Source organism: Mytilus edulis, chromosome 1, assembly GCF_963676685.1.
Source record: "Mytilus edulis chromosome 1, xbMytEdul2.2, whole genome shotgun sequence".
Lineage (NCBI taxonomy): Eukaryota > Metazoa > Mollusca > Bivalvia > Mytilida > Mytilidae > Mytilus > Mytilus edulis.
Genome location: NC_092344.1, coordinates 18646110 through 18660380, shown reverse-complemented (window position 1 = coordinate 18660380; position 14271 = coordinate 18646110). Strand labels below are relative to the sequence as shown.

Here is a 14271-nt window from a genome sequence, read left to right as displayed (position 1 = left end):
GTAGACACAACCTTTATCCCTATTTTGCTAAAACTTTGTTCTAACTGGTTATACCCTACACTTTAACATAACCTTATACTAACCTTAACTGAAACCTTATTCTAAAGTTAAAACTAACTGAAAAGTATAAAAAATCCCTAACAAAAACCTTTAATATAGTTAACGCGTGGCTGGCGTATCAAACTATAAGCCTGATACCTTTGATAACTATTTTCACCACTGGGTCGAGGCCACTGCTGGTGAATGTTTCGTCCCCGAGGGTATCATCATCCTAGAAGTCCGCACTTCGGTATTGACAGAAATATAAATTATATGATCAATTTTGTTAATTAACTGTTTGTAAAAGTTTGAACTATTCGAAATACTAAGGATTTTCTTATCGCAGGTATATATTACCTTAGCTGTATTTTGCACAGCTTTCTGGAAATTTGAGTCATGAATGCTCTTCAAGCTTATACTTGTTTGTCTTCCCAACTATTTTGATCTGAGCGTCACTGATGAGTCGTATGTAGACGAAAGGTGCGTCTGACGTACTAAATTATGAGCCTGCATGGTACCTTTAATAATTATTTACACAAGATTAATTTCGATTTTTTTACTACAAATATTAATCAACTTAACGCACACACGTGTATATGCGAATCGCTGTATAAACGTGTACTCGGCAAAAAAAAATCATTAGCACGAGTGGTATATTTAGGAAATAAAACAATAACAATACTGCTGGGTTTTCCTAGTTGCCTATACAGTTGAAAAATGTTTGATAAATGGTATCAAGTTATTCATGTAACATAAACGAATATTCCTTAAATTAGCATATTTTATTCATCTAAAAATAAGAGCCTATTTTGTGTAAGCCTATACTGCCATTGTTTTAATAAGATTTTATTTTTAAAGGGATTAAATTCAAACGAACTGAATATATAGTACTAGACATTTTCTTGTTTCTTGTATAAGGGTTATTAGTAAGAGTATATAAGATAAGAACACCGCGTCCGCATGTTAAATACTGATGATACTGACGTTTATATTCAATGCTTACCTTTATTTAGAAATATCGGCTATTGTCCTGTTTAAGGAAATAAGCATACTGTTTTGTTTGATGAAATAAACAAAACATGATTATGAAAACAATAATGTAAAGAAAACTTAATGAATGATACAAAAAATACGTGAGAAAGAACTCATCACAGATAGCAGGCTTAAAATGTGGACGACCGTTTCATCTGCAAAAGAGCATATGTGATGCTCGAATCAAAAAGTTAATAAAAAGTCCAATAAAGAATGAAGTTGAAGAGCATGGAGGACTTACCATTTTAAAGGTTTTGCCAAAAATTTAAGTTTAAGGTTTGCTTGGTAATAATTGTTTATATGAATTTTTCTTGGAGGTGGATAATTTTGTGATTTAACTTTTCCTTGTTTTAAGAAAAATGAAATCAAACTGAATCAAGTCATCAAGGCCGGCAATAGGTAGATCAAATCCAAAGACCGGTAAATGTATATTATATATAATATAAATTTCTTTCACCCACTATGACAATAGAAAGCTTCTAGGAAAAGGAAAGGGGAAGCTAGACCACGTATTTCCTTCGATGTGCCAGAAAACGTCCACTTTTGACGTTACAAATTTTTATACTTTTCATTAGAAAATATCGAAATCACATTTACTATTTAGGTTTTATTTATATCCAAGCATTAACAAATGAATGTCTAAAATGCTCATGATACAACATTAAACTTTTTGTCTTTCAAAAAGGATAAAAATCGCATACCAGCTATTCAGGTATTCTGAAATAGTGTCAACTGATGGCTTAACTATCTTCGTGTATCGAAATCTAAAAAGAGAATATCAATTGGTGCGGTATGGTTTTACTTTTTCTCGTTAAAAAACAAGAGAGAGTAAATGTTATGAACCTGCTCAAAGTACGCTTCGTCCTTTCATTTCCGTGCTTTCGACTTCAAATTTTTTCTTGTTTTTTTGACGTTGAAGATTTCTAGATGATCCCCATTTACCGCATGTTTATTTTTTATTTATTTCAATTTTAGGACAGAACAAAAGTCTGAAAACATTGCCTCATATTCAGAGATTAAATTCAAATAGTAGTGTTTATTAACCAATCATGCATTTATTAAGGAAAGAAAAGGTTTGTACAAATTTGTGAGGCAGATTATTTAGTTTTTAAGTTATCTAATGTGGTTTTTTTTATAGCTTGCTTTTCTTTATAATAGAGGTAACTTTGTCTGCAAATCTTATCCTCCAACGATAACAATAAAAAGTAAAATAACAAAAATACCGAACTCCAAGGAAAACTCCATAATAAAAATACCGAACACCAAGGAAAATTCAATAACAGAAAATTCACATCGTTATCATGTATTCTGTTGACATAGTATATGAGAGTGTTATCTACCAAAGACAACATTCAAGAGAGATAAATGCTTTAGAATTATAGAGACGAGAAAGTTCAATTCAGTATGATTTAGGTTTTGAACAATTAAAATAGTATTTTTCTCGCAAAATTACTGTTTGAAAAAAATAACTATTGACCACTAGAACGGGGAATCATTTGGCAGTAACAATCAAGAATGAATGAGCCTTCGGATTATAATATTCAAGTCACCAACCAAGAATAATAGTTGAGCTATACTAAAAGGGATGGTTAATTCTTGGGTACCAGTTATCTAAATATGATATATTTACTATGCTGGTAAATTGTTGAGTCTTAAAAAGTTCAATATTATAAGTCTTTGGATACTTTGCTGGTAAAACATCGCAAACATCTTATACAAAATGACGTAAGTACTAATCACTTGAACAGTGAATATTACGGACTCTTAATGGCAAGAACTACGAAGGTAATAACCATTGAGTTGCAAAATACTTTTGGTTAACTGTCCCAAATGTTATTGGTTAGCAACCGCTTAATTTACGAAGACATGAAACAGTCGTCAGTTAATTCTTATACGTAATGCATTTGTTGAACCAATGGGTACAACATAACAGGAATTGTATGAGGGATTGGTCAATACATTAAGACTGGGCTTGCGTGTACTTTCAAGTTTGGAGGTATTGACTACTTGATTGGAAATTCCCTTGCATATTTGAATAAGACGGGAAAATGTATTGATCATTAAACTTGCAACTCTTTGTCGACTAAATAGACAGAAGCGGAGTGCATTATTATCGGTTTTGACCTTAGTCCAGATCTTTGCATTATCATTAGTGCAAAAAGAAGAGTTTGTAAGATATTGTTTGTCTACTCGACCTTATTTTGTCATTCATTGTTTGCCTGTATTTCTCAGGCTTGTGTTTTTCAATTGCCCCTTCATTTCTTCCTAATGTTTTGTAAACTTATTTTAAGGGGAAAAAGACCCATTAACTCTCAAAATATAAGAGTTTGAAATAAAGCTAAAATCACTATAGCACAAGAACTATACTATACATTTTTAAGCAAACAATAGACATTACATTTCATAACATAATTTAAGGAATAAAAGAAGCTCAAAATACTGATAGGTTATGGAGCTCCCTTCGAGATATTTCAAAAATGGCTTGAAAAAAGCTTACTCGAACTTTTACTTTATTTTTGCATTGGTACTAATTGGGTCACAAATCGAAAGAAAATGAAACAACAATCTGTTAACATTATGGTAAATGACATATTATGAGCTATTGAAGTCTAAAAGAAAAGAAAAATTGGTGTTATTGGGCATAATGTTTTACCCTGTATCGTTGGAAAATAATGAAAAGGTTAGAACATTTGACAAAAATTCCTGAACCTCACCTAAAACATCCTTATTTAAATGAAGATGTGGACACATGTATGGTAAAGATAATGGTGAATATTCGATAGCTTGTTTTTTGTTTTAGATGATTTTGATATAATAATATGGCGATTTTGTATTAGTTACTATAGAGTCCAAGAAATAATTCATTAATAATTGACTTTAGTATCGTATTGTTTATCCCTAATGTCATAAAAAGTCTATCTTTACCAGAAAACGTATTGATAAATAGAGTTTTTACTACGAGTACTTAGTTATTATCAGAAGTCATGTTCTCCCAAGAGAACCTCGGCCATTTTCATAGTAAATAATCCATTTTAGGGTTGAAAGAACATGAATAGTTTGAAAACTTATATATTAGGTTAATCTCACTAAGAGTATTTAAGGGTTATTGCATGAATATTGGGGAATATTGTCCTGTGTAGAATTTTATATTGCACGAGCTTGCGAGTGCAATATATGTTCTAATAGGGACAATATTCCCCAATATTCATGCAATAACCCTTTTATTGTATAGCAATATAATATTTGAAAGTAAAAATTGGTTTAAACTTTCTATGAGCAATATTATATTGCTATGCAATAAAATATAATTATCGTTTTTTCTTTGTTTTAGGACCTTTCCAAATATATTCTCTCAAACATTCATCGGACATATTTCTTTTCCCAGAAGCTTTTACTCGTTTTATATGGACTATCTCTCCTTTTATCGGTTTTCTCATTGTTCCACTTGAATCATGTACTACATGCATTAAAATAACAATTTATTTTACCTGATACAGGTTTAAATATAACAATTAAACGTGTTTACACAATCAAATGTCATAGGAATACTCTATAAAGTGAGAAAAAAAAACTTGAATTTATTCTTATGATTATTTTATAGATTGAACTGAATTAATCAAACTCGTATTAATTATACAGAAAATGTTAATTTAAGCACGTTAAGAGGTCATTATTTTGATTATGAGGGTGTCGGAAGAAAGGAGTAAACTTGTGCTCACTCTTACTCCCGCAAACACCTTCCGCACACATTTTCTTCTGGTACACATTCATTTATATCATTGTTTTACTCTGACAACAATTATCAGAATCTTTTTTTTTTTACCTAAATAAAACTTGGACAGAGGGTCATATCCATATACATTCGATAAGTGTTAGTGTCTTTACTGTCTTGTATAACATATATTATATATACCAATATAAACCTAACACTTACAATTTATGTGGTAAAACATATTGATGTTTCTGACTCAAATAACCTTTTCTTATCCCAGGCATAGATTACCTTAGCCGTATTTGGCACAACTTTTTGGAATTTTGGATCCTCAATGTTCTTCAATTTTGTACTTGTTTGGCTTTATAAATATTTTGCTATGAGCGTCACTGATGAGTCTTATGTAGACGAAACGCGCGTCTGGCGTACTAAATTATATTCCTGGTACCTTTGATAACTATTTATAAGAAGAAAAAACAAAACGTAAATGTCAAATCTGAATCCTTTCGTTTGTTTCAATTATTTAATCAGTTTATTTTATTTTTCTTATACATATTTTTCGTCATAACTCGTTTATTGTAAATCCATGAAATTTAGTCAGCAATTATTTTAAGTGAAAATTGTATGGCTTGTGAGAATACATGAAAACATAAAAAAATATGTTAAAAACAGATTTTTGAATTTACTTCTGCCTAAACTCTTAATTTATCAATAAGACTGCTTTTGTTATAAAAAAAAATCAGTACCCGGTTACCTCAAGAAGATAGCATTCTGATAGAATTCTTTCCAATTCCTTGAAATTTCATCAGTAAAACTTTTAAAATGAAAAGAATTATTATTAAAACCTTTAGTTCTTAGTTATTTTTTCTCTTACGGAATTTTGGTACTTCACTTCATAGTTTTTTTGGCTTGCTAGTCGTCTTTTATTCGAGTGTCACTGATGAGACTATTGTTTACGAAATGTTTATCTGACGTACGTAATTTTAATCCTGGTATATATGATGAGTTTATTCTTTCTTTCAGTTTTTGATATGATATATTCAGTAATGTGAATGTTATTTGACGAGTTTTTTAAGAAGAAGATTTTCAATTTTCATGATTAGAGCCATGTATGATTCTTTAAATATTTCGAAATTTTCATTTCGATGCCAGAAGAAAATTGGCAAAATAGTACGTTTTTTATTTTATTTAAAAGTAAATGAATGACACTCACGGTGTTAAAAATTCTTTCCAATGAAATGAAAATATGTCTTACTGAAAACCATCTATGACATCATGACATAATGACAATTTTATGATTGTTTGTTAGACCCTGTTGATGAAATAGTCAAAATAATTGTTATATCACTAGTATCAACTAGGTTCAAACATAATTGTATTTTGTACCCTACTTGTATCTCGCTACAAATGGAACTTTGTACTCTTAAATTATTATGGGTGTAACATAAACACAAACCCATCTTAAGGAAGAAATTATCGTTGGTTTTATATCATCAAATTCTATTGATATATCATTAAGCTTCACGTATAAAATCATTTACAATTTGTGACCGTGAGAATTCGACTTTGGTGTCGAATTATTATTTTTTTTTGCACTAAGTTTTCTTAATTTAAAATGTGAGTAATGACACAATATAAAGAAATAAAACATAATAAGGATTCAGGTTTAGTAGTTAGTATCCGATTTTTTCATTTATTTGTGCCCTGTAGGTAAAATTCCATCATTTAATACGTAAAAACATAAAAGCTTTTGTTTCAGGGTAAAAGACGTTTTAATATAAAACATAACATCATCATTAGAGGAGGCAAAGTGCCTCGATCAAAATACATCGTTTAAAGGTTTCTTGTGAAATGAAGCATCACAGATGTTTTGTTACAATAAATTGACAAATGCTAATTTTTTTGTGAACTTTGAAGTCAAGTAAAATAATATTTTTGTTGCACATGTCCTTCATAATGTGACAGAAGCAACAAAAGAAAAACTAATACTTAAATTTTAAATAAAGTTATTTCATGACAAATAATCCGAAGTATTATATTCTGAATAATTACATCAAATTGACAATACATGTTTCAAAATAAACTGCCAAATTTATCCAATTTCGTTTAAATCACCCAAAATGAGATTTTATAAACTTCTGATATTTACCAACAACAATATCCATAGAATCACATGAAAATTTCATTCAATATCATCTAAGACAGGTTTAAACTAAATAAATTTAAACACAAAAGAAAATTAAAGTCATTTACTCACAGCACTGTCTTCATCTGTGTCTTCACAGTTCGGTACTGCACATGGGATATTAATTTCTTAGAATCAATAGTGTCCGGAGAAACGGACATTGCGACAAGGTATCTTTACCTATCCATCACTCAATCACGAATATATTGTCTGTGTTTAAGGAAAAGGTTATTTGTATGGTGAATTCATATTAACGATCAATATCACAAACTTTTATTTCAAATCGGATTTTGCATTGATAGGCTGGGCCTATAGCGTAATCGGATCCTGATACTGTAGTCATTGTTTCCAACTCAGAGAGCCAACCGCATGCGTTGTAAATGATTCGAAAAAGGAACAGATGTTGTGAATAATTAGTAGTAACAAACTTATATGATTTTTTACAAGTGCAACACGGACACATAGTTATGTTAATTAATGAGACGCAATGAACAATGATTGTCGATAATTTGAATCTTTTGAAGTTCAAAGGTTACACGTGAATGCCTCATTCCTCTACTAGTTGAAAGTTAATTTGTCTAACCGGTGGTTCGTTATAAGTTCTGACTATTATCTACTCTAAAATGGAAGCAAATCACTTCACTAAGGTAAGAAATGCTTATAAAATCTTGCTGTTTTAAAATATAATGGCTCAAAAAGTTCTCAAGACTATTCGTTAAAATTTCTGTTCAATACCATCTTGAAATTATTTTCTCGCAATGTTTATATTGTTTTTATATGTGTCTTTCCATGTTAAGGCTTGTATTTGACTTATAAAGTAATCAGTATGGTCAGTTGGATGGAAACGGAAATGTTTAGATAAGTAGATAAGAAGCATTAACACTGATGTGTCAAATAGCCTTGGCTTCAGATTTTGTAATTACTCTTATGGTGTGCCTGTAAGTAAACCTACAGGAAAGTCCTTCATTAAATAAATATAAGTGTAATAAAAGAAGTTCTCGGGAGAAAATCAATTTTATCCATAAAATCATCTTATCTTACTTGAATGTTGCATGTTAATGTCTTCAACGTCATGACGTCATTATTTGTAATTTCATAATGTAGAAGGAGGCAGGTGCGAGTGCGCTCTGTTGAAGAGTTAATGCAATATAAAGTGTTATCCCTTATCCGAAATACTGTTTTCCCACATTTGACCGCCATTAACTATACTTAATGGAAAATAATTTACTCTGAAATAACACTTTATAGCTTGTGGTTTTATGAGGTGAGGAAAAGTTGTCCCATTTGTTATATTTCCATTATGCTGAGTAAGTCTTGGACAACCGGTTAAAAAAATGTTCCTTGCACATATTAAAAAAGCGAATACGGAAAAGTTTTTTTTCTGTATCTATAAACGTTAGATTTAACAAACTTTAACAGAACAAAACGGTCTCAAATTTAAAACACGAATTTACAAGTATACTCTATAAAATCACAGTTGCTACAATTCTTTTACTTTTATTAGTAATTTTATAAATCTATATATTAATTAATCAACCATTGTTCATACTTATGACGTCATCTTATTTGCATATATTATGGTGAAATGAGATAAGCCTTCTTATTTTGTCTCCGACCAATGAAAATATTCATACAATGGTTCAATTATAAATACCCGTAATATAAATAAATAACTTTTTTACCGGTTTATCTAGTAGTTAGAACTTTCAATTTAAACCTAAGCTTAATCATAATAGTTGAGCGATGGTAAGCAAATACAAATTTGAATTTTGTTGTTTTCGGAGGATAATACGAAAATAGCAGTGGTCACATGATTCATCAACTCACATCTGAAGACAACAATTGATGTTGTTTATTTTCTTGGATAAGTATAAACAAATTGAATAACTCATTTTCTGAATAGAAAGGAAAGAAGATATCATTTGGACATTCAAACGAATATGCAGAAAACAAACTGACAACCCAATATTACAAAACGATCAAAAGACAAACAACAGTACACACATAACAAAATATAGAAAAAAGTATAATAACAAAAATACCTTACTTAAAGGGAAATTCTAAACGGAAAGTTAATATGCAAATGGCAAAATCAAAAGCTCAAAAATATCAAACGAATGGAAAACAAGTGTCATAATCCTGACTTTGAACAGGCATTTTCTTGTGTAGAAATGAAGGATTAAACCATGTTTATATACTGATTTAAAAATAGAAAAATAAACTGACCAAAACGAACCCCATTTAAAAAGTGTGGTCTCGGGTGTTCTGGAAGAAAGGGTTTCATTTGGCACAAAACTAAAATAACTTGAAGTATTTTTCTCATTTGAAAGGATTCAGCAATTTACCTTTTTCCCCATTTCGAGGCCAAAGAAATACTCTTATGTATCTTCCTCTATATTAGAATGAACCAATGAGGTTAAAATATAACCACGTTGTTAAAACCTAGTAGTGTTCTATATTTAAAACAAAACTTGGTTTGCTATATGTCGGAATTCATACATTACAAGCCCTCTCATTAAACTGGCTATTAAGCTATGTCTTACCAACGTAGCTGATACGCCATCTGATAATTTGCATATACAACTATGATATTTCAGATTTGATCTTACAAATATGCTTACAACAGATGTCTGCGAAGCTTTATATGAAAAATATTCATGTATTGACTGTTGATCATAAATAGGGAAAACAAGTGTTGATGTACTATGACTTTTCATCATTACGATTTAATCGTGTTAGTGCGTATACTCTTAAATTGCTTTTGAGGGTATGTTGTTAATTTCTGTTTTTTGTTTTTTTCCCTTGTTGGTTCATTTTACTTGCAATCAGCTATAGACTTTGTGTTAAACTATTTTTAATGCATATAGTAAATAGTATACAAATATATTTAAATAATAATAAGCTGGCTAGCAACTTTGACCACAACAAGTACAAATTCCTATGGTCATAGACCGAATTTAGAGCAAGTATATATATATGTCATTATTTGTTACATATACAATCTCAGACATAATGGCTGTAGTATAAAAATTGAGGCTGTACAATTTCAAATATTTGACTTTGCAATATGAATGATGTCACAAAAACGAGAAAAAGATAGAAGAAAAAGAATTTTGAAAGTTCAGTTTATAATTGTATGAAAAAGGAACTAAATCTATTCTTGTAAGTTAAGAAATAAAGAAGAAAAAAAATAGAATTTTTTCAATTGTGTTGATGTATTTTAGTGGATATTTTGAACTAACATTTTGTGTTCAATAGTCAGTAGTATTGAAGTATATTGATTTGATTTTTTTTTTAATTCTATACGTTAACAGCACAGCATTGATTGATTCAAATAATATGAGCACAATAACTCGCTACGTTGTATCCCCAAAAAGAAAATCCTTTGTTTGGAATAATTTTGATTAAAGTGTCACAAACCAAAATGTATTTCTTAATACTAGTATGCATTGTATCTGTCCTATAAAAATTTATCTACTATTTCATCCAAATAGAAGAGTGCTTGTTCTATTACATCTGAATCATAAACAACTAACAACCTACAATTACCTCACAACTATCTTCAAAAGTCCATGGTTTTTGCTTGGGGAAAATTAGATGAAAGAAGAAGGACCAAGTTTGGAGGCGAGGAAATTTAACTGTAAACAGAGCACATTCACTTAGGAGCAGACAATTTGCTTTACGGACCGCTCGCACATTTGTTCATAGTTTTTTCCAACATTGTGAGATAAACTCATCATAGATACCATGTTTAAATTTTGTATTTACGCAAGACGCGCGTTTCGTCTACAAAAGACTTCTCCTTAAATTGTTCTCTTAGATATGTTTTTTTTTCTTCATTTTTTTACCTCTAGTTCGTAATCACATTTATTGAGCATTATGAAAAATTTCAAGGTAACATAATCTGTATTCGGATTTTACAAATCCAGCGAACTTGGAATAATTTTAACAGGGGGCATCAGATTCAACGGCATCATTGCAAACTTATAAATAGCTTCACTTATAAAACATATTTTTTGTAAACACCCCTTGAATCAAACATACGTCTCACAGCAAGTGTCTAACTGTAACAGAAACGAGAAATGTTAAGATTACCAGTCGCTTTTAGTCCTTTTTCAAAATACTAGTACTAAGAACTTTCTACCCATGAATAGATCACCGTAGCTGTATTTGGCTAGCTTTGTAAGATTTCAATACAATATATCCATTTTTTCGAAGGTACTATAAGCTGCAATGATGTATGTATTGTAAACTTTCGGATACTATTTTGCATTTGTAGGATAAAGCATTTGTATTAAAATAGTATCAAAATAAATAAAACTATTACATCTGAAATTGTCATTGAAAAATTAAATCTTCATAGATTACGACAGAGAATCTTAAACTACAACAACATTTTACTCTGGTGATAAATCAGCAAACATATACGTTTATATTCATACAATAAAGACAATCGAATTAAATTGGAAAATGTTTTGAAAGACCACTTAAAAAACATGACGCTTTATCACTGCCAATTTTACATTGATTTATCGCAGTTACCTCTACATTAAATTTGAAATTGTTTTGAGAAAATATTCTATTTAAACTCTGACGAAGTTTCTTTATTATCATGAATATAATGGGTGTATGATTCAAACAACAGATGCTTTTAGTATTTATTGCTAATATGCAAATTCACCATTACTATAAATCGATAATACCTTAAAACATTGTATTTTGGATAATAGACACACTTGTCCGATTGAATACTTTATTTGTCAGTGTAAACATACATTATATCTTGGAGTACTTCATTTATAGAATTCCAAGATTTCACATTTCAAATCAATGTTTAGAGATTTTAAAGCTTTTTAGAATATTGTGAGCATTTGTTCGGCAAATATACTGATTTATGATTTATTTATGATTATTTAAGAAAATGAATATTTTATCGCATTTTACTTTGTATGAAATCAATTTAATGATCTTGAAACTTTTAATGTTAATGTTTGATTGTTGATTGTTTCGTCTTTATTGGTTGAAACATTTTCAAAGTATACAGTTATACATCTAATAGATTTCTTATACTAATTCATATTTTCATGATCAACTTGCTTTTCCAGTAGGTATTAACATATAAAGCAGGTTTAGTGTTGCCAACGGGAACTTATAAATACATTTTCATAAAAATCATAAAATAAAAACTCGATGGCAAATATACAAAAGACGTATAAATAAATAAACAAGTAAATACTTATATACATAAATACAAAAGTTAAACTGAAAGAAGTTTAAAACAACACCACTTACCGATCGTGCGTATTTTGCGAAGTTTGTATAGTCAGTCAAGTTCGTTAAACCCTTCCATCATCATTACTTAGTAAAACGAAATTAAGGTCAATAAGTAAGAGGCAATAGAAGTTTATCTATGTTCAAAACCATTTTTAATATACTAACCTACAAGAGTAAACTTACCTAGCCGAAGAAAAAAATATGAGGGGATCATATTGGTTCGTCTTCATTTCTGTTCAACCTCTTGGCAAGTTAAAACTCAGTCAAAAATAAACAAAATATAATACAATATGAAAATGAACAATTGAAAAACTGAAAACCTCTTTTGTCACAAAAATTAGCTCTCTACTTACTCTCACATTTAATTTCTGGATATTTTTAGCCAAGATACGAAGTAGACCTAATATGTCATTTTGACATCCTTGTTTTTTTGTTGTACATTGCACAATGTTTACTGTTGTATTAATGACATTTTGAACTTTGGGAATCCTTTTGTAAAGATTTCTCAACTACTAGTATATGGATGTCAATCAATTTTAAACAAGACTTACACTATGAAAATATGTTTCAAGTTAAATTCTTTCACGGCAAGTTTAACCGTTTCTGTCCTGTGAGGTGATTTTGAACATCACATCACAATTCTTTACAAGACAAAATAAATTTGCAGACTGACATTTTTCATTACCGTAAATGGATATTGCACCCTTTTTTTTGTGGGAATAAATGCATCCTTCGTGAATGCAAATTGTCTACTTTTATCGACAATATTACTAGAAATGCATAAGAAGTAAAATAATGAAGTATATGTACTGTTTGTATTATTTTACTGAAGAGTGAACAAAAATCTCGTAATCACAATTACGTCTTATTATGGTCTGTTGATTTTCGACGATTCTTTACAATGGGATATAGAATACCACACCAAGATATGCAAATCGTGTTATTATCGGAAAGTAATTCTTGTTTAAGCGAAGTCGACAATTCCTTAACTTACTGACCGGATATTAATTTGTAAGCTCTTTCCAAAAACCAAGAAGCCTCAGTGGTTCTTGCAGTGGTTCTTGGTTAAACAATAATTCTAAAAAAAAAAGAACACTGTATGTAACACTATCTGTGTTGTAATGTATGATCTTTCAAGTCTCAATCCTTCTGCCATTATCATGTTGTAGCACATATTGGCATACCTGATTTAGATGATCATAATCGTATTTGGTACAGTTTTCGGAATTTTTATTTTTAAATCTCTTCAAAGTCGTATTTGGTTTAGACATTCAACTATTCTAAATAAAGCGCAACAAATAAGTTTTATGTAGATGAAAAGATAGTCTATAGAAACAAATTATATAAGTTTGGTAATTTGGATCATTGTCTAATCCCTTGCATAAATTAGTATTTTTTTTTCAAATTCAAAACTTTATTGCCATATAAACTTTACAGTTTACAACTATAGTTTACCGTACGACCTTCAACAATGAGCAAGGGCCATACCGCATAGTCAGCTAAAAAAGGCCCCGATATGACAATGTAAAACAATTCAAACGAGAAAACAAACGGCCTTATTTAGATAAAAAAAAAATGAACGAAAAACAAATATGTAACACTAAGTATATATATAACTTTGTCATTGTCAATGAGATTAGAAAAATTAATTATCTTCTATGATAATGCAATTAAAATATGCTAATCTAATATTAGAATTGTGAGAACAATTTATTAGGAAATGTTTCTCATCATCTAGTACTTTGCATTTTTTCAAAGTCTGTCTTGTCGAGGAATTTTAAAATGCCTTCCTTTTTCAATTAATAATGAATGGTCACTGATTCTAAGTTTTGTGAACATCAAACCTGTTGACGCTGTACGGTATTATGTTTTGCTCGACTATCTTATAAACTTGAGAATGTCACCAGCTCAATGATTTAGTTGGCCATCCTATTATTTTAAATCTAGCGCCACTGATATCTTATGATGACGAAACACACGTCTGGTGTACAATGTTATAAACCTGGTATCTTTAAAGAGGTTTTTAAAC

The 14271-nt window shown here is 29.9% G+C and overlaps 1 protein-coding gene and 1 long non-coding RNA gene across 5 annotated transcripts in view; one reads left to right on the top strand and one right to left on the bottom strand.

Annotated features, from left to right (window-relative positions):
- Positions 1-7169, bottom strand: part of LOC139526556 (uncharacterized) — a 93661-nt gene extending 86492 nt beyond the window's left edge. The window contains exon 1 of the long non-coding RNA XR_011665160.1: positions 7041-7169. This is a non-coding gene — a long non-coding RNA (uncharacterized lncRNA). The remainder of the gene's footprint in view (positions 1-7040) is intronic.
- Positions 1-14271, top strand: part of LOC139526493 (tetraspanin-1-like) — a 47686-nt gene that overhangs the window by 3515 nt on the left and 29900 nt on the right. Inside the window, exon 1 of one of the 4 annotated variants that reach the window (XM_071321685.1) lies at positions 6956-7615. The exons of 2 other annotated variants lie outside the window; for them this stretch is intronic. In XM_071321685.1, the coding sequence (XP_071177786.1) occupies positions 7592-7615 (24 nt within the window). In that variant the 5' untranslated portion in view covers positions 6956-7591. Of the gene's footprint in view, positions 1-6955; positions 7616-14271 lie in introns of those variants that run through there. One more of the 4 variants, XM_071321666.1, reaches the window with a different exon arrangement.